Source organism: Phycodurus eques, chromosome 14 (assembly GCF_024500275.1).
Source record: "Phycodurus eques isolate BA_2022a chromosome 14, UOR_Pequ_1.1, whole genome shotgun sequence".
Lineage (NCBI taxonomy): Eukaryota > Metazoa > Chordata > Actinopteri > Syngnathiformes > Syngnathidae > Phycodurus > Phycodurus eques.
Genome location: NC_084538.1, coordinates 339,859 through 360,555, shown reverse-complemented (window position 1 = coordinate 360,555; position 20,697 = coordinate 339,859). Strand labels below are relative to the sequence as shown.

At 51.9% G+C, this 20,697-nt stretch overlaps 1 protein-coding gene across 11 annotated transcripts; it reads left to right on the top strand.

Moving 5' to 3' along the window:
* The first annotated feature begins 16 nt into the window (after positions 1-16).
* On the top strand, positions 17-19,990 carry adam15 (ADAM metallopeptidase domain 15). Of its 11 annotated transcripts, none has more exons than XM_061697359.1 (25): positions 18-350; positions 939-1,030; positions 1,654-1,730; positions 1,793-1,871; positions 1,940-2,016; positions 4,713-4,935; positions 5,020-5,085; positions 5,160-5,231; positions 5,348-5,517; positions 5,658-5,742; positions 5,812-5,960; positions 6,082-6,259; positions 6,349-6,441; positions 6,511-6,706; positions 6,776-6,884; positions 7,027-7,222; positions 9,966-10,043; positions 10,127-10,238; positions 10,354-10,504; positions 10,580-10,676; positions 10,766-10,834; positions 13,524-13,580; positions 15,057-15,122; positions 15,220-15,317; positions 19,780-19,940. In XM_061697359.1, exons 1-25 carry the CDS (start codon positions 248-250, stop codon positions 19,838-19,840), a joined length of 2,754 nt encoding a protein of 917 aa, XP_061553343.1. In that variant the 5' UTR covers positions 18-247; the 3' UTR covers positions 19,841-19,940. The 11 variants fall into 11 exon arrangements, 10 of the variants coding, with proteins under 10 accessions (XP_061553343.1, XP_061553347.1, XP_061553344.1 ...); XM_061697365.1 differs by having other exon boundaries at positions 263-350; positions 939-1,047; XM_061697363.1 differs by lacking the exon at positions 9,966-10,043.
* Positions 19,991-20,697: the final 707 nt, after the last annotated feature.

Genomic DNA, 20,697 nt, shown 5'->3' with positions numbered 1-20,697 from the left:
TGCGACTTCCTGCGCGCCCGATAACGTCACCACTGAGTCCGTTATAAAGGTGCGTTCGTGACGGACTTCAGACGACTTTGGACTGCCGGGGACGGAACCGGGCCACACGCAGGTGGACTCGACATACTTCCGGTTGTGAGGTGCCCCGAGTTCGACGGCAGACGGACAGTCTGACCAGGTTCGGTTCGGTTTCACGCCGTCGACGGATGTGGCGCTCGACAAATAGGAAGGCAGCCATGGCGGCGAGATGAAACAACTTTTTCCGCCACTCTCGCTGCTGCTGATCAGCGCTGGCGTTGCGTTCACGGACGCCAGGTCCTTGAACCCAACGCGCGGCCCGGACACCGCAGGTAACGCGCGCACCCTCACCGAGACGGCGTTTGAGCCGGGGTGCGCAGTCATTTATATCCGCTGGACAGTGGACACGCCCACAGACGGCGCACGTCACGTGCTCTTACGCCAAATTAGGAGAGGTCAAGTGTGTTAAACATTAGGAGAGGTCAAGTGTGTTAAACAAAACAACACACAACAGGTGTGTGTGTGTGTGTCGGTGGTGTGTGTGGCCAGTGGATGTAGAAAGTCTTCACGCGCTTGTTGAAGTGCTACCGCTTCAAGGTTTTTGTGATATAAAAAAAAAAAAATGAGAGCCAAGATAAATCTTTTGTAAAATCTTGTCACCATTATTTTAAAATCTTCGCGAGAGAAGAAAGGAGTGAGCAGATGTGTTTGCACAAGTGTGCACACCCTCTTATAACTGGAGGTGGCTGTGTTCACAATGAACCAATCACATTCACACACACACACACACCTGCCACCATTTGAACGTCCTCGTTAACCCCAAATACATTTCAGATGGGGGTCTGCGGGTGTGTAGACTTTGTCTATCCACTCTGCTGTAGTGTTGTCACTGTGTACGAGCGTGTGTGTGTTGTGTTCAGGTAGCGTGCGATGGTGGAGCCCGCCGCTGCAGAGAACTCGACCCTTCGTGCTAGTGGGTGGGCAGAGGCGGAGCCTGAAGGAGGCGCTGCAGGTCAGAACAGGTCAAAGGTTATTGGCAGTACTTTTTCCACGATTAGGGCAGTTTTTCCGTGTGTGTGGGGAATGGATTCATTTCGGCATTGTGAAAACCTCGAGGAGCGCCGACGCCCTCATCTTCATCTTCGACATGGCTCCTAGGAGGATGTCATGCGTTGTGAGTCACATGACCTTCTCTCAGGAAGTTCCTGAAGAGGGCGTGTAAGGACGCACGCGTCTGAGATCGCTTCCTGTAGAAATCCCCCGACACGCACACACAATCACATAGGAGCACACCCACGCGGACACGCGAACCACACGCACACACGAGATGACGAGAGGCGCCCGTTGAGCAGGCGGGTGCCTCTCGGACTTTATTGTGACAAGTTGACTCCTTGTGTGATGTCATGACCAGGAAAATAATCACATTTCAAGAAAAGAAAACCCGACTTCCTGTCAAGCGTCTGTTGTGCAGGAAGTAGTGTCACCTGAAAGAACGGGAAAAGCCACCCATTGGACAGTGGATATTGTTAGCCCCGCCCACATCCGGAGGGACTGGTTGAATGGTCCCGGTTGCTTGTGGTTGTAGTTGATTGATTGTGTCCTGGTTGCGGTTGTTAATGGCGCTGATGTTTTCAGGACGGTCACCCGGAGCATCTGCAGTGTGGCCTGGAGGTCCGAGGTGAGGTCCTCGTGTTGGACCTGCAGAAGAACCGGTGAGTGAGCGCAGATGGAGCCACGTCAGCTGGAAAAACTGACTGCCGCGCTTTGTCCTCAGCGACCTCCTGCCCAAAGCGCCAAACGTTTTCTTCTACCTCCCCAACGGCACCGGAGTGTCCCTGACGGGCGACCCCGTGGTGAGTCCCTGAAGGCATCTCTCCGACTGACAGGCGGACTGACCGAGCTGGTTTGTTTGTGTCCACAGACGCATTGTTATTACCACGGGAACGTAAGAGGATTCCCGAGCTCTCGAGCGGCAATCAGCACCTGCTCAGGACTCCGGTGAGTCGGTGGTGGCGACCCCTGACCTCGGAGGGATTAACAGATTTGTTCAAGCGTCAATGCTACACAAGTCCTCATTGTTCTCGGACACGTGCGCGTGACATATCGCTCCTGGAACGAGTAGTGGCGGGCGGTGCGTTTTGTACGTGGGCCGTCAGTGTAGACTTTCCTGACTTAATCCGTTTGTAAATTCCACCATCAACACAGTTATACAAACCATCAATATGAAATGAAAATGCCACTGTGCACAATCAATACCGTGACCAAAACATCCATCCGAGATGCTGATTGTGAAGCATATCCGCGTGTGCAGATCGCTACAGACGGGTTTCTCTAGTCCAACTTGGCTGCAATGGGTTTTGCTCAGACCAACCAATCAGGATGGGAAAATGCTGAAGAAAAAGTCCCATTGCCAATCTAGTCGATGTTCCATGAGTCGGAACGACGGATTCTGAAGGCCCTGGGCTGGGATAGATTGACCTGTAGCTCTTTTCCACTGCAGGAACTTTACCCTGGAGCTCGGACCTTTTGGAAAAATTGAGTTCCGGGGTATTTTATTGAGGCCCACAGAGGACCCTGCTACTTGGGTAGTAGTTTTGACAGGTCCAGGAACCTGGGAGGGGTCTACCAGGAAGTACTTGTACCAAGAACTGAAACTTCCTGGATCTTTAGGCTGCACATTTCGACCAATCTGAAGTCATTTGCTTGGGTCATAAGAAGACCCTGTTGGGGGGGGGGAGTATTTCTTTTGGGAGGTCCAAAAACCTTTGGGAGAGGGTCTGCAACGCTGAATCTAACTGAATGGAACCTTTTTGTTCCAGTATGTAGCAAGAACTTAAAGCTTCTGGATCTTTAAGGCCGCCTGCCGCACAGCGAACGACGCGGCCCGACCCGACGGAACTGCCGCGCGGTGTGCGCGGTTTGGCGTCCATTTCCACGAGTGGCCGATCGGCCGGTCACTGGTTGCGGGTCAACACCGTCGCGATGTCGCAGCTTACAGCCAATCAAAATTGACAGAATCTTACATTTCCGGGTTTTAAGCGAGCTGCTCTGCCGCGCCGCCTCAAGCCGTATCCGTAGTATCTAAAGTAGGTATTCGTATCACGATTCGTGGTTACCGATGCGATTCACGGAGGATATTGGTTCGTTCAGAGCGATCCGATCTGAAAATGATTCAGTAGCCAAACATGCATCCAGTGTTACTGTGAAATAAATACCTGCATACTGGACACTGCAGGTAAAATTTCATAGATTCTTGTTGTTTCTTGTAAGAGACTTGGGTAAAAAGTAATTATGGACATAAAATATAACGATTTTCCTGATGGACTTTCCTTTTATCTGTTTTCTAAATGGACTATGAGTCCATTAAAGTTAATTGATTGTGTTGCTTTGCAATAAAATAAGGGGGGAAACAGTAAGTTATTGTTCTTTACAGTATTTCAGCTATGCTTTTACTTGTTGGGCCAGCATATGTACATATGTACATATCCTCAAAAGGAGATGTTTAATTGCTGTTAGAATTCTGAGGGGGTCGTTGTCAAAATGTCACCACTCTAAGGTGTCCCTCGATGGACCCAAAGTTTGAGAATCCCTCTTCTAAAGAGTCAAATACTAATGGCCAGAAACAAAGCACTGTGAGGTTTCACGAGGAAACTCTTGTTAGGAATAGTGGTGATAATAAATACAGAGCTAAATAAATGAACAAACCTGCTCCTTGTAGTACAAACGTGAGCCTGGAACAGCGACCAGTCGTTGAGGAGTTTGTACACTCTTGTCTTCGTTCTGGCAGCGTGCCAATCCTTAAGAGTGGGTAGGTGGGTAATTCATTTTTTCGTTAGTCTTGGCTCACTTTTGTGGTCGGATTTCGTCCTTCTCTGTGGCAGCACCAAACCAGACTGTGATTTATGAGCCGTGCCCCAATTCCAATGAAGTTGGGACGTTGTGTTAAACATAAATAAAAACAAAACACAGTGATTTGCAAATCATGTTCAACCTTTATGTAATTTAATACACTACAAAGACAAGATATTTAATGTTCAAACTGATTTTTAGCAAATGATAATTCCCTTTTTATGGCTGGGTTACTTGTGACTCGAGTCCCATGAGTCGAGTCTGACTCGAGTCCCAAGTCACGTGACTCGAGTCCTATGACTCTAGTCCCAAGTCAGGTGACTCGAGTCATATGACTCGAGTCCCAAGTCACGTGACTGGAGTCCCAAATCACGTGACTCAAGTCCCAAGTCACGTGATCGAGTCATGGGACCCGAGTCCCAAGTCATGCGACTCGATTCACGAGTTATGTGACTCAAGTCACGTGACTCGATTCCCGAGTCACGTGACTCGAGTCACGTGACTCAAGTCCCGAGGCATGACTCGAGTCATTTGACTCGATTCCCGAGGGATGACTCGAGTCATATGACCAATGCGGGGTTGGTCATATGACTCGAGTCTTGTGACTCGGTTCCCGACTCATGTGACTCGAGTCATGTGATTCGAGTTATGTGACTCGATTCCCGAGTCGTATGACTTGAGGCCCTTGACTCGATTCCCGAGTCGTATGACTTGAGGCCCTTGACTCGATTTCCGAGTCGTGTGACTCGAGTCAGACCTCTGGTACATCGCGATCATGTTCAAAGCCTTGCTGGCCCCGACCGCGTGTGAAAAGTGATGACGTCGTCACCCGTCTTCCTCCTCAGCGGCGTGATCGCCGTCAACGCCTCGCTGAGTTTTGAGGTTCGGCCGCAGGAGCTCCGCCGCAATGGCGAAGGAGGCGGGGCCAGCGCAGGTGGAGGAGAAGATGTGGGAGACCACCTGATCTTTTCCAGTGGTCACGTGGCGGACGAGGCGGCGAGGGGCTGCGGGGTGGCGCACGAGCGTGCCGACACGCGCCGGCACGCCGGCGCTTACGCTCAACACAGAGTAAGAGAAACAATGCAACATAATGCGGCACAACATAAAGTCAGTAAGACCACCCCGCATCGGTTTCTATGTGTGTGCGGGCAGAACAAGCGGGACCTCCTGTCCGAGACCAAATACATCGAGCTGGTTCTGGTGGCGGACCACCAGGAGGTGAGTGGACACGTGACGTGTTTGACCGCCGCTCTGCGATTGCTGTGCCAACCTGTGTCCTTGTTGTTGTGCAGTTCTTGAACTACCAGAAGAACAACAAGACCATCATCTACCGCATGCTGGATGTGGCCAATCAGGTGGACTGGGTGAGACCTTGGAACCTGCCGTCACCATGACGACAACAACAGCAGGACCCCCAAAACGCATGGCTCACCTCTCTCTCTCACATTTCAATGTGTGTGTGTGTGTGTGTGTGTCTCAGTTCTACCGCCCTCTGAAGGTGCGCGTGGCACTGACTGGTTTGGAGGTCTGGAGCGACCGGGACAAAATCCGCGTGGAGAAGAACCCGAGCGCCACACTCAACAACTTCCTGCTCTGGCGGACAAGGGAGCTCCTGCCACGCCTTCGTCACGACAACGCGCAGCTCGTCATGTACGCCCGCCGCCACAAGTGGTGCACGTCCTGCCACCGGCAGTTGACCTTCTGCTGACTCGATTTGCTCTTGAAGTCCTGCTAACTTCCTGTTGACCTCCATCTGGCTTCCTGTTGATCTACTGTTTGTGTGATGTCAGGGGCAGCGCCTTGGATGGCACCACAGTGGGCATGGCGGCGCAGGCGTCCATGTGCTCCAGAGACCGCTCGGGAGGCGTCAACGTGGTGAGTGCTGCGATGGCTTTGTCGTCGTCACCCACTGTCGCCATAGCAACACGCTGCCATTGCGACCAGGACCACCTGGTCAGTGTTCTGGGCGTGGCGTCCACGGTGGCTCACGAGCTGGGACACAACCTGGGCATGAGCCACGACTCCCGCGAGCGCCGATGCCACTGCGCCAACCAGCCTCGCATGGGCGGCTGCATCATGGAACCCTCCACCGGGTCAGCACCGGCACGCAACTCAACCCTGACTTCAACCCGCTTACTGACTTCCTGTTGACGTCCCGTTGACCTGTTGCCTTAAACCCACCGCCCCCCTCGCCCCCCTCGCCCCGTTCCCAAGGTTTCTGCCGGGTCAGCAGTTCAGCAGCTGCAGCGCGTCCGACCTGTCTGTCAGTCTGCTTCGGGGCGGCGGCATGTGTCTGTTCAACGTGCCGCCGCCCGAGCGCCTCCTGGGCGGGCCCCGCTGCGGCAACCTCTACGTGGAGCCCGGCGAGGAGTGCGACTGCGGCCTGCTCGAGGTACGGGCCCGGCCGGCGGCCGCCGCGCCGCGCCGCGCCGCAGGTGGGTCTCGCGTGTAACCGCAGCCTGCTGTGCCCCGATCGGTCAGGAGTGCCAGGACCCCTGCTGCGACGCGTCCGCGTGCCGACTGCACCCCGGCGCCCGGTGCTCGGCCGACGGCGTCTGCTGCCAGGACTGCGAGGTGGGCGCAACCTTTGCTCATTTAGCCCGTGTCCTCGCTATTTGGCTTAAGGTCTCTTCTCGTTCGCAGCTGCGGGCGGCGGGGTCCGTGTGCCGGGAGCCCATCGGAGAGTGCGACCTACCGGAGTTCTGCACGGGCTCCTCCCCCTTCTGCCCGCCCAATGTCTACGTACAGAACGGCGAGCCCTGTGAGGATGGCGCCGCCTACTGCTACGGCGGCGCCTGCGCCAGCATGCGCACGCAGTGCCAGACGCTTTGGGGACCGAGTAAGTCGCACTAAGCTAACTCGTCATTCGTGCGACGCAAGTGTTCTAACGGCGCCCTCGCCTGGTCAGACGCCACCGCTGCACCGGCCGTCTGCTTCTCGTCCGTCAACAAACAAGGAAATAAATACGGAAACTGCGGGCAGCTTAGCAACGGGTCGTATGCCACCTGCGCACACAAGTCAGTCAGACACACTGAGTGTGTGTGTGTGTGTGCGTGTGTATGTATGTGTGTGCGTGCATAGATCTTGTCTTGTCTGCTCTGCCATCCCCGCTGCCCACGTGTGGGGGCACGTCCGTACTTTCTGCGCGTCGCGTTGCAGTGACGTGCAGTGCGGCAGGATCCAGTGTCAGGGTGGGCTTGAGCGCCCCCTGCTGGGCACAAACACCGAGATCCTGACCACCACCGTGCGCTTCGACCTCCACGACCTGGTGTGCCGCGGGACGTTTTTCCACCTGGGAGACGACGTGTCCGACCCCGCCTCCGTGGCGCAGGGCACCGCCTGCGGCCCCGGCAAGGTCAGGCCTGCAACCCGCCCCCTCTGAGACCCCCGACCCCAACCCACCCGTGCAAAAATATCTTTAATGGACAAGTAAAGCGACACAACACAGATTGACAGAGAGTGCAATCATTTAGTCTCAATTTGAAACGGGGATGGGCAACTTAAAAGATGGCTGTCCGCGCTACCGATGGGGCCTCATGCGACGGCAATTTTTGTCTTAGCGCAGCTTTTAGCCATTGCGTCGTTCCTCGTGTTATTAGGGTTACCACATAGTTTGAAGCATGATTGGCTCCTGCTTCGCGGGACGGGCAAGCTACGCAGATGTAACGAGTTGACCTTTCCCAAACGTTTCACATTTGTACAAAATCCAAAGAAGTTTTTTGTGGTTTAGATTTAGGGATAGGGTTCGGGTTTAAGGCGGTTTAGGATGGATTAGGGTGGGTTAGGGTTAGTGGGAAACCTTTTAACGCCGCCACATTTAAGTCACATACTTCTTTTCCTGTCTGGCAGCAGAAGGGCGTGTTCTCCAGGGATACAGCAGCCAATCATAGTGCAGCGGCGCGTCGGTTGTGGAGCAAGTGATATTGCGGCAGGGTGCGTCCTGCCAGGAAAGCAGCGGGAGTCCTAGTAATGACCAGGCTGCGATGGATGTCCAGTCGGCAACATTTATCCCATAGTTTGCTGCTGTACAATCTTCATTAAGATACCGGAAAAGACGCCGCGGTGTAGGCTCCTTCGGCTCAGCGCCTGGCCCGGTCAGTCGGAGCGGGGTCCTCAATAGCGACGACTCCGGGGAGCTCGTCCCCCTCGGATCTTGTCGGAACTCAGACGGCGACGGCCTCAGAGTCGGTCAACGTCACCCGGCCCTCTCTCTGAGCGGGGGCCGAGGAGGGAGGCAGTAAAACAGGCCTATGTGTACTTTAACTAAATGCCAAAGAGTAGAAATGAGTCTTAAATGGGGATTTCGACATTTCGTCTGCGGTAGCGGCTCTCGGCATTCCAGAATACCGGAGCCCGAATAGAAAATGCCGCGGAGCCCGTGGACTTCTTTCTGGCTCTCGGAGTCGCCAGAGACCAGCGTGTTGCGAGTGCAGGTTTCGGGATGGAGCGTACGGTACAACTACTGTCAATCGGCGAGAGGAGGGTGGGTGCCCTGTCGTGTCATAGTTGATGAATATATATATATATATATATATAGCGAATAAATTCAGCTGGAATGCAGGTTTTGGGAATGCGGGAGGAAAGCGGGCTACATGGAGAAAAAACCCCACAGGCACGGGGAGTACACGCAAAGTCCACAGAGGAAGGCCGCGGCCCGGATTTGAACCCGCAACCTCTGAACCGCGTGAGGTAGGGTGTGCAAACCGGTCGGCCCAGTTTAAAGCAACATCAGATTGGGATGAATTAATTGTTCGGAATTACGGAAGGTTTTTGGTTAATTGTGCGACAGCAATGATGTCGTTAAATCCCAAATTGCTATCAAAAATGTGTAGCGGTGCCTTGAGATACGACTTTGAATGAGTTCCGTGACCACGCTCGTAACCCGCCGCACTTTGAAACTACCGTATTTTGGCGACCGTAGGGCGCAGCGTATCGAAAGGCGCAGGCTCAGTTACGGGGTCTTTCTGTGTTTAACACGCAGCGTATTATTGGGCGCAGGCATGCTAAAACATGCGCTAGCATGCACGCACGCTAAAACAATGTTTTGAAAAACGTATTTTGAAATACAATATCAGATCTTCAACAAACCTCTTTTCGCGGAGCGCTCGGGGGTCTGTCACGCAGATCCGGACTCGTCTTGGGATACCATCGGGATGATGTCGGGGCGGCTTCGGCTCAGTAGGTAGAGCGGGTTCGAATCCCTGCTACGAGCGTCCGCATGGCCAAGTGTCCTCGGGCGAGACGCCGAACCCTAATTTGCTGCCGGTGGGCCTGGCAGCGCCTCGCGCGGCAGCACTCGGCCATTGCTTCATGAATGTGAGGCTTTGTGAAGCGCGTTGGGCACTGCGATGGTGTAGATGAAGCGCTATACAAGCGCAGTCCAGTTACCATTTATTTCGCATACGATATCAAATAAGCTACATTTTTTTAATGCCTCACGAGATTCAAATGAACCTCGCTGGTTGCATTCCTTAACCGAAGGGCACTGACGTCCGTATTATTGGGAAGCTTTTATTTTGAAGGCGGCTTGTTACCGTAACGCCGAGTATGAACAAAATGAGGGGCGGCTGGCTTGACCGCAGTCGTTTTCGGGGGTCCTTAGCCAAACCGATGCGCTATATACCTACTGGGGGCGTGGCTTTAGCGTCCTCTTTCACGCGCACCCTTCCCCCTTTGACGTCCGCACGCTGTCCTCGGCCACGTCCGCCTTTCCTCTGTATAAGCGGCGTGTCGGCAGGAGATGCTCCCGGTCGGTCAAGCGGAGCGCTCATCAAAGTCACACAGCAACATTTACAGAATTTGGAACTCGGCGCCGCATTATAAGGCATTATCCGTCCATTTTGGAGAAAATTGACTTTTAAGTGGTGAAAATACGGTAGACAAAGTGTAGTCGTCTTGTTTTATGTTCCGTTTGACAGCTGGGCATGGCATCAAACAGCTTGAAGCCTCTTTTGAGAACAAGTAGTATTGCAGGTTGAAGCAAAACTCTGGTCTGAATGACGCATCACACGTGGCAGCGGTGTGAAGCGATTTGGGAGTCAAAGATGTTTTTGTTTTGACGATACGAAAATGCCTCAACGCGGCCGTTGTGTTCGCAGGCCTGCTTGGACAACAAGTGTCAGGACGTGTCCGTCTTGGGCGCGGACGAGTGCCGCGGGAAATGCAACGGCCACGGCGTGAGCGGCCGCCGCTCGCTCGCTCGCTCGCACGGCCGCCGCCCGTTGTCGTGGCGACCGCTCAGCCCTTCCTGTCTTCTCAGGTCTGCAACAGCAACAACAACTGCCACTGCCGACCGGGACGGGCGCCGCCCGACTGCGCGTATGCCGGCCACGGGGGCAGCGTGGACAGCGGACCCGCACGCGCCGCCGCAGGTACGCGCGCGCACACACACACACACACAGAAGTGGCTGCCCTTCGAATCAAAGTGCGCGCGTGCGTGTGTGTGTGTGTGTGTGTGTGTGTGTGTGTGCGTGCGCGTGCGCGTAGAGTCGGATCCGGTCCTGGTGGCCCTGCTGGTGCTCTTCCTCTTTATCGTGCCAGCACTTCTCCTCTTCCTCGCTCTTCGCCTCCCTCGTGTGCGTCGCGCGTGTTTGACTTTGGGAGGCAACAAACTCTTTCCCAAATCCTCACATAACCGGTAAACATGCAGTGTGTGTGCGCGTTTGCGTGCGTATGAGAGAAAGTCCGATCATGTGATGTCGGGGCTGTCCAGGACCCCGGCGACGGAGCGCAGTTCAGAGCGCAACGTGGATCAAGTCCGGCCGCTGAGGTTCCACGTCAACGCCCCCGAGACTCCGCCCCTCAAGGAGGTATTAAACACAAACAGGAAGTCGACGAGTTTGCGAACACGACGTGCAGGTGACATCGCTCTGCTACTTCCTGTTTTCTCTCCAATCAGCCTCTTGACAGACCAGCTCCTCCCACTAAGCCGCTCCCCCCCGCCCCTCCGCTAAACCCCTCGCCGCAGGTAAACTACTTCCTGTCTGGCGTGACCACGTTCTGTCTGCGTCTAACGAATTCAGCGGCGCTTTAGAACACGAGCTCTCAACTGTTGTCATCCTGGCACCCGCGATTTCCTATTGTTGCTGTCGAGACCCACTTATAGAAGCTAAGGACAATAAAAGCATTTTTTGGGTTAAAAAATAGCTCTTGAAAACATGTACTGCACGTTATATTTTTAAAGTGAGTTTGGCATATTTGGAGCCATGTTCCCCGCTAGCCAGAGGCTGAGCTGCATCGTATTTGAATGCGGCGTCAACTAGTGACGAGACGCTTCGTGTCACATATCTAATATATTCCATGTGGGAATGAAACAAATCTCAATACGAATATGACCGATGTACATTTTTGCTAGTTGTCCGTGACCTACTTTTGGGTCCCGACTCGGGTCGGGCGTCGAGAATCGAGAACCGATTGGCACCGATCGGAACCGGGACTTGCGTTCCGGTTCTCCCGGAACCGTTCGAACATAAACATTTCGGTTCCCGGTTTCGATGCCTCCGGTCCTCCGACCACGAAGAAGTGGGGAAAACCAACGAAGAAGAACGCGCACGAAGACGTGCTCGTGCCCGGCGGCGGCAGCAACGAGCAAAAGTGTCTTAACTTTGTTCAAATGAACGACCGGTCGCCTCAGTGCAACACTTGGAATAAGATGACATTGCGCAAAGGAGGCTTTCACGATGTGTAGCGTCGCGTCCGACAGGTCAGTCAAGTCGACCCTCAGACAATTGGGTGAGTGAAACAATCAAAATACGTCTGTGCCAACATTGAGACAGCTAACAGGGTCAACGGTTGGTTGCACTTTGGCACTGATGGCTTTTAGCGTTTATTTTAGTCTTCAAACCGACGTCAGAGCCGATAACGGGGAAAAAAAAAGAAAAAGCTGAACATTGAGATAAAACATGGCCGTAGCAACTTTACATCACAATGAATCGGGACAAAATTCACATCAACGTCTCACAGTATCACAAACGCTAACCTTGCGCCTCGTCAGGAATCAGCGTTTTACAGCATTTGGTTGCATTCATTTAAAAAATCGAATCAAATCACCAGTGCCGTGCGAAGTTACCATTCGTGCCAAATCGAGTTCTGGTGCGTAGCGTACCCTTCCAAATAAAAAGGCGACGAGCTTCAAACGGGAACGCACATAGAAACCATTTGACGTGGTAAAACGGTCCCAAATAACTTTGAACAAGGCGATATTTAACTCTTAGCTGAAACATGAATTCATGAATATTAAGTCAATCGGGTTGGTTCCGCACATTGCCTTTGAGTTCATGGGTTTGCTATTGATACCGGTTCTAAAGAACCCCGAGTCCGACGGTCATTTTACTCTCTGCTGCGGGCTGCTAAGAAAATGGATGTTCATAATTTAGGACACCCTTGATTTAAAACCTGCAAACCATTTTGACCCAATCGGAACCGAGAATCGTTTGGAACCGGAATCGAACGAATTCGAACGATGCCCAACCCTAGTCCCGACCCATCAGGTGAGTTGAGAATGTTCCAGAATGTTGTGTAGCGCCCTAGATTGTTCTCATGAGGATTCTAAAGCAGTGGTTCTCACCCGTTGTCACCCTGGACCCGCATTTTCCTTTTTGTTGCAGTCGCAACCCACTTGATGAACGTGAAGAGCAATCCAAAAAAAAAAATGTGTTTCAAAGTAGCCTCTGAAAACACATACACACACTATTTTATGGACCACCAAAAGCACCCACCAGTTGAGAATCTTTCTTCTACTGTTCTAGACTGCGGTGGAGTGTTGTTAGCCTTTCAGGGTTAGGAAAAGTGTGTCGAAAATTCCACAATGTTCTCATGTCAGTGGGTGTTGTAGAAAATTACATCTCAAATGTCGCTTTGTGTTCTAGAGCAGAAATTCCCGTCGTGGACTCAAAAGTGGGTCGCAGACAGCTCGTAAAAGAATGACGTATATTTGTCTTCTGATTTTTTTACCCTGCAGTACAGGGGCGTTCTAAGTTCCCACGTGGAACGTATTAGCTAAGCAGCAGGAAGGGTAACTGCCTCGCGCTGTAGCCACGAGTTGACTCCGTAAACAAATACAGTGCATTAGTATTCTAGAATAGGACGAGTGGCAGTAAAACAGGCCTTTTGAAACCGAAAGTGGAATGTTCTAGATCGGTAACAAGAGGTTGCTCTCTCTTTCAAAAAGGTTTGTGGCCCCTGCTCTAGAATGTTGTAGCAGGCTCTTAAATAGTGTGTACAAAGTTGTGTAGTGTCAAGAATGTTCTAGTATAATGTTCGAGAATGTTGTAGCGTGTTTTTAGTGTGTAGAATGTTGTGTAGTGTCAAGAATGTTCTCAAATAGTGTGTAGATGTTGTGTAGTGACTTGAATGTTCCAGAAGAATGTTGTAGAACATTATTAAATAGTGTGTAGAATGTTGTGTGGTGTCTAGAATCTTCTAGTAGAATGGTCTAGTGTGTAGCAGAATGCTGTGTAGTGTCGTAGAATCCAGTTGTGTTGTAGAAATCTGTGTAGAATGTTGTGTAGTGTTGTAGTGGAAAGCTCTACAATGTTGTAGCATGTTCTCAAATAGTGTGTCGAATGTTGTGTAGCGTTCTCCAATGTTTTAGTAGCGTATTCTCGACCGTTGCTGTCGGGTCTGAAATGTTAGCTAATTTGTTGTTGTGACTTCAGCGTCCGGCTCCGCCGACAAAGCCTCTTCCACCCGCCCCTCCCACCAGAGGAGTTCAGGTACGACCCATTGGTTGGACAGGAAGCACGCTGACCATTGATCGGTTGTACAGGAAACATGCTCACCATCGGCTGGTAGAGCAGGAGAAAACTGACCATTGATTGGCTGCATAAAAACAATGCCTGACTTTCATTGTGTGAGGATATGTCGCCCTCTCCTGGCAGTAGAGACAAGTGCCCAACACTCATGAAATGAGGTCATAGCAGGATGCGCTTTGACTGGCCCTAACAATCTCTCTATTTTAATTATTTATTTAATCAGAATATTAAAGATTGTGACATCCACCAAAAATTAATGTTTTAAACATTCCTCGCTTTCGACTTCCTGCTTGACTTCTTCTAGCCGTTTAGCTAGCAAACTCGTTGCATGCTAACGTTTAGCTTCAGATGTCGCAATGACACAACTTGGCCGGAAGTTAGCGTCCAATGCTGGCATTAGGATGTTTTATGTCTTCTGTCTTCACTCGTGCTTGTTAGCATAGTGTGGTGCGCACAGGATTTATCTGTCGCTACACATTTAATTGGAAACTATTACTAACTAAATTGTTAATCTGGTAAACGCAAAAATATAAAAATGTGTTTATAAAGTTAGCTGGGCGGCACGGTGGACGACCGGTTAGCACATCTGCCTCACGGTTCTGAGGACCGCGGTTCAAATCCCGGCCCCGCCTGTGTGGAGTTTGCATGTTCTCCCCGCGCCTGCGTGGCTTTTCTCCCGGCACTCCGGTTTCCTCCCACATCCCAAAAACACGCATGGTAGGTTGATGGGAGACCCTAAATTGCCCATAGGTTTGAATGTGTGCGCGAATGGTTGTTTGTTTCTATGTGCCCTGCGATTGGCTGGCGACCAGTTCAGGGTGTACCCCGCCTCTCGCCCGAAGATAGCTGGGGTAGGCTCCGGCACGCCCGCGACCCTTGTGAGGATAAAGCGGTACGGAAAATGGATGGATGGAAGTTCGCTGGTCCAACATCGCATGTGGCTTTTCTTCTTTGCTTTCGAATGCGGGCCTCTCCTGTGGCCCTCCACGCAAGGCAGTGAACACTGCTCCCTGCTGGTCAGAGTGAAACTTTGCAGCCGAATTCATCATCATAAAATGTTTTAAAATATTCAACAAATAACCAGTAAAATACAACCTATCCACACTCTGTTAGAAATCAACACTAAATAAATGCTGAAACAGTATAATTCATAACTTAATAAACTATGCTACATTAGCATTAGCACATTTTATTTCTTCACTACACATGAATGGTAGCATACTGAAAACAAAATTCAGTATTCATTTGTGTTTGGTAACATAAGCATGCTTTTATATCTTCACTTCATGCATGTTAGTGTTAACATGTTTTCATAGCTTTGCTACTCCACGCACATGTTAGCGTCAGCATGTTTTTATATCGTTGCTACTGTGCGCGCATGTCAGCATTTGCACGTTTCCTGACTTTCTTCTCTTTGTCGTCCTTGCGAACATTCAGCCGCTAGCAAGCCAGCCAGCTCCGCCCACTAAGCCCCTCCCCCCTGACCCTGTGCCCCCGAGTCAGGTACATGCGTCAGGGTCACCTCGTAGCATTTGCCTAGATGTAGGAAGTACATGTGTGTGTGTGTGTGTGTTGTAATGTCACACAATTCTCTTGTCAGGCATCAGCTCCGTCCAAACCAGCAGAGCCCAAAAAGCCGTTGCTTCTTCCGCCCCCCACCCATCTGGCCACCGCGTCGTGCACAGCGTCCGCTAACAGGTTGGAACCGTCGCAACACGCACTGTTGACCAATCAGAAGTAGCTGAGTGCGTTAGCCTGGAAGCCTTTTCACACACGTCTTGTTGTTGCCAACATTATGGTGCGTGTGTGCGCGCGTGCGTGCGTGCGTGCGTGTTGGCATCATGTTGCTAACATTGGGCTTCATTCACTAATGGAGGGACGGGCAAATGCTGAGCCGCATGTGGCCCACGCCCACACTCCGGGTGGCCCCTTGATTCATTTTTGAACTTGATAAAAGTGCTTCCTCTACAATACCTGATCAGTCACTTCGTAGCGCTTCCGCCGGTTCTTCTTCATTAGAGAAGAAGAACAGAGAAACACGTCAGCCTTGATTGATTTTTGCAGCGATGCCGGTGACTCCGAAAATCCGCCATTTTGAGTAACGAGCGAAGGGAAAGTAATTCGACTACAGTTACTTCTGTAATGCAACAACAGTTACTTTTGTATCATCAATGTTTCTCACCCAACAGTAATTTGTAGCTGGTGATTCAAACAAAGAGCAGACCAAATGTGCCGAAGAATAGAAGCACAGAAGAAAGCGGTCGGGACGCGATTGTTGATGACACGATGCGCGGCGATGGTGCAGTGCCATAAAAGTGCAAAGAAATGCACGATTTCACTGTCGCCACAATATTTGTGTTATTTTGCGTCGTAAAAAGCGTATTGGATTCGGTACGTTTTTATTGACACATTAAGAATACAGTTTTACTGGCGTATTAAATTATTCATAGCGAAGTGCGCGATCGTCAGTCGGTCATGGAGGGGAAGGACTGACTCATTGAAGGACTTACAATACTTAGCGTAAATAATATTTACAATGAAAAGTGAGAACTGTCAAGTTCGTCTGCGAGTTGGTTGAACGCGGTGCACGGCTGACGTCACGCAGTAAGCAAAAACGTTTTCTCGCTCTTCGCATCAAAATTACGTGGTGGGAGCGACGGTTTGTGTCCGTGTGTCAGTCACATTCACATTTACGTACACGCACGCATACACGCACACAGACACACGGTTACTTTCATGGACCGCAATCGGCAGTGTCGTGAGAATTGTGTGCTCGTTTACGTTCAGGAAGTTACTCTATTGTGTTGGCATTTGTCAAGTCTGCACTAAGTTGCTCATTTAATGTGGCTTCAACTACACGAATATTTAAGTTATTGGTTCATGTTGATGACATCATTCTGTAACTTGTCCATCCATCCATTTCTACCGGTTAGCCGAGGTCGGGTCGCGGGGGCAGTAGCTTTAGCAGGGACGCCCAGACTTCCCTCTCCCCAGCCGCTTCATCCAGCTCTTGCGGGGGGATTCCGAGGCGTTCCCCGGCCGGCCGAAGGACGTAGTCTCTCCGGCGTGTCCCGGGTCGTCCCCGGCGTCTCCTCCCGGCGGGACGCGCCCCTAACACCTCACCGGGGAGGCGTCCGAGAGGCGTCCGAATCAGATGCCCCGGCCACCTCGTCCGGCTCCTCTCGATGCGGAGGAGCAGCGGCTCTCCTCTGAGATCCTCCCTGAGCACCGAGCTTCTCACCCTATCTCTAAGGAACAGCCCGGACACCCCGCGGAGGAAACTCATTTCGGCCGCTCGTATCCGGGATCTCGTTCTTTGGGTCACGACCCGCAGCCCGTGACCATAGGTGAGGGTCGGAACGTAGATGGACCGGTAAATCGAGAGCTTCGCCTTGCGGCTTAGCTCCTTCTTTACCACAACGGACCGATACAAAGTCCAGATCACTGCAGACGATATGCCTGTCGATCTCCCGTTCCGTTCTTCCCCGACCCCAAGATACTTCAACTCCTCCACTTGGGGCAGGATCTCATCCCCGACCCGGAGAGGGCGCGCCGCCCTTTTCCGACCGAGGACCACGGTCTCAGATTTGGAGGTGCTGATTCTCATCCCAGCCGCTTCACACTCGGCTGCGAACCGCTCCAGTGAGAGTTGGAGATCACTGCTTGATGAAGCCAACAGAAGCATATCATCAGCAAAGAGCAGAGAGGCAATACTGAGGCCACCAAAGCGGACCCCCCCTCTACGCCTCGGCTGCGCCTAGAAATTCTGTCCATAAAAGTTCTGAACAGAATCGGTGACAAAGGGCAGCCTCGGCGGAGTCCGACCCTCACCGGAAACGAGTCCGACTTGCTGCCGGATATGCGGACCGAACTCTGACTCCGGTCGTACAGGGACCGAACAGCCCGTATCAGGGGTTCGGTACCCCGTACTCCCGAAGCACCCCCCACAGGACTCCCTGAGGGACACGGTCGAACGCCTTCTCCAAGTCCACAAAACACATTTAGACTGGTTGGGCGAACTCCCATGCACCCTCGAGGACCCTCCAGAGGGTGTCGAGCCGGTCCACTGTTCCACGGCCAGGACGAAAGCCACACTGCTCCTCCTGAATCTGAGATTCGACTTCCCGACGGACCCTCCTCTCCAGCGCCCCTGAATAGACCTTACCGGGGACGCTGAGGAGTGTGATCCCCCTGTAGTTGGAATACACCCTTCCGGTCCCCCTTCTTAAAAAGGGGGACCACCACCCCAGTCTGCCAATCCAGAGGCACTGTCCCCGATGTCCACGCGATGTTGCGGAGACGTGTCAACCAGGACAGCCCCACAACATCCAGAGCCTTGAGGAACTCCGGGCGAATCTCATCCACCCCTGGGGCCTTGCCACCGAGGAGCTTTTTCACCACCTCGGTGACCTCAACCCCAGAGATAGGAGAGCCCGCCTCAGAGAACCCCAGACTCTGCTCCCTCACGGCAAGGCGTGTCGGTGGAATTGAGGAGGTCTTCGAAGTATTCTCACGACGTCCCGAGTCGAGGTCAGCATCGCCCCATCCGCTATACACCGTGTTGATGGTGCACTGCTTCCCCCTCCCCTCGAATTTCCTCGAAGCCGTCCGTAAGTCTTTTTCCACGGCCTCACCGAACTCCTCCCATGCCCGGGCTTTTGCTTCAGTGACCACCAAAGCTGCATTCCGCTTGGCCAGCCGGTAACCATCAGCTGCCTCAGGAGTCCCACAGGCCAAAAAGGCATGGCTCTCGCCGTGGGCAACTCCAGAGTGGAAGAGAGTCCAATCCCTCTCAAGAGGACTGATACCAGATCCCAAGCCGTGTGTGGAGGCGAGCCCGACTATATCTAGTCGGAACTTCTCGACCTCGCACGCCAGCTCGAGCTCCAGACAACTTAGCTCCTAGGACCATTGGGACACACAAAACCCTCCACCACGATAAGGTGACGGCTCAAGGAGAGGTAACTTTGTGGCGTATATTACCAAGTGATGGGTACGGTTAAGCTCATGCTTTTTTTGTACTGTGAATAAGCGATATTACTGCCACACGGTAACTGCTAAAAAGTTACTTTTTTCTAACGTCGTTACTTTTGACCGGTTCAGGGTGTACCCCGCCTCCTGCCCGAAGATAGCTGGGATGGGCGCCAGCAGCCCGCGACCCGCGTGTGGAAAAGCGCTAAAGAAAATGGATGGATGGAAGGATAGTTACTTTTGAAATCAAGTCATCAGGAAAGTTACTTTTTCAAAGTGACTGTGGCAACACTGGATTTTTGTGACGCTGACGAGCCGTTGACGTAAACGAAGAGTCTTTCGTCACAGAAAAGGGAGAATTTATGGCGTATTATCAGAAAGCGCATGCTAGCATATCCTGGTGAGACACCAGGTAGCGCTAACCTTTGCTTAGCGTTCGACGGAACTGACCGCTATCACACACAAGTCACAGTTTCACGTTAACAACGTGCGACGTGAATTTAAGCCGATGGCCAAATAAGACCCACATTCGACCAACTACGGGTAACGTAAACACACTTAAACAATCATGATTAGCGTCCCTATTACGGTAATGTCGATCTCAACAAAAGTACACAAACAAATGATTTATTTCTTTTTTCTTCACAAGAACCGTTGACAGTTCCGTGAAAGTGCGCGAGGAGTTGGTCAAAGTTGCGTCCTCCTAAAACATGGACATATAACGGCAGCGTTAATAGCGTCGCCACCGAGAAGCGGCTCAGAAAATGGATGGAGGGAGCAACATTGTACAACATGACAATCTTCGAGGAAGTTGATTTCGGTGGAAAAACCTTCCACAATGAGTTCTTGCACTTTATGTCGGTTTGCCCTTCAGCAGTTTTGTGCCATTTTTCAACGGTCATTTTTATGCACGAAAATCCGTCGCTTGCTTCAAACCGTTTGTTGTCGAAGAGTGGATCTCTGTTATTTTGAAAGCTGACCCTTCATTTTGTGTCTGTACGCGTGATCTGAGGAGCTTCTAAATTTGTTTGCACCAATTCAAGTACGAACGTATTGATGAATCACGATTGTGCGTTACATTTCCACGTTTATGTGCACTGTTAGTGAATGAGGCCCCGTGTGTTTTGTTTTTCAATGTTGATGCCAAGCAGGAAGTAGTAAGCCTGCCTTTTTATTTCATTTTTTCCAGCCGTGGTGGTCGTCGTCCTCCGTCGCGTCCCACGATCCCGCCCAGACCGGAGCGACGGTGACGAGGCGGCGCCCCCCGCTGGTGGCTGCCGCGCATTCGAGTGCCTTCGCTTCTCGTTGGCTGTCTGCAGGAAGCCACGCCCACTTCCAACCACGCCTTCGCAGGACACCACATGACTATCGGAGGGAAAACCAAACATGAAATCAACTTTTTGGGGAGGAAAAAATATTATTAAAAAAAACCAAAGACGGTGGGCGTGATGTTACGTCCACAGGCGTGACGTGACCTTCACAACGAAGTGCGTGTGTCGCACGGTTGTGCCGATTTAAATGTCGTGCACGTCACGTGTGCACCCGACGACAAAAAAAGTCTCCACGTAAACCCGGCTACCGTGTGGTTGGTCAGCTGAAGACGAGCCCTTCGCCTGTGGATCAAATATACGTTGACGTTCGCTGTCCTCAACTGCTAGCCGAATAACGTGCGCCACCGAGGTTACGCTTAACGTTAGTTCACGTTCCCGTCTTTGTGTTGATCGGGGACTGACGCAACAACTCGGAGAGGCACCGACGTTTTAAACCGCTCGACCGCGGCAGAGCGAGCTGTTCCGCTCCTTAGCTCGCTAGCTCATTCAATTCGATCAAACGGTTAACTTTCCTGTGTGTGTTAATTGGAGACTAACACAACAACTCAGAGCGAAGCGCTGATGTTTTAAATGACTCCGCCGCGGTGGAGCAAGCTGTTTAGCTCTCGAGCTCGTTAGCTTGCAGGCTAGCGAACGTAATAAACGGTTAACTTTCCCTTCAGTGTCTCTGTTGTGTGGATCTACGTGCTCCACTCGGAGCAAGCCCGTGGAATACCGGACGGTGCCGACAACGGCGAGAGCGTACCGGTCCGCGGCTACGGCCGTCCAATTTTGTC

Bases quoted from the DNA above. Each gene is read 5' to 3' on its own strand.
- adam15 (XM_061697359.1), top strand. From the start codon at position 248: ATGAAACAACTTTTTCCGCCACTCTCGCTGCTGCTGATCAGCGCTGGC. The intron at 5,743-5,811 runs GTGAGTGCTGCG...CATTGCGACCAG, and splicing joins GCTCGGGAGGCGTCAACGTG to GACCACCTGGTCAGTGTTCT. The intron at 13,581-15,056 runs GTACGACCCATT...GCGAACATTCAG, and splicing joins CTCCCACCAGAGGAGTTCAG to CCGCTAGCAAGCCAGCCAGC.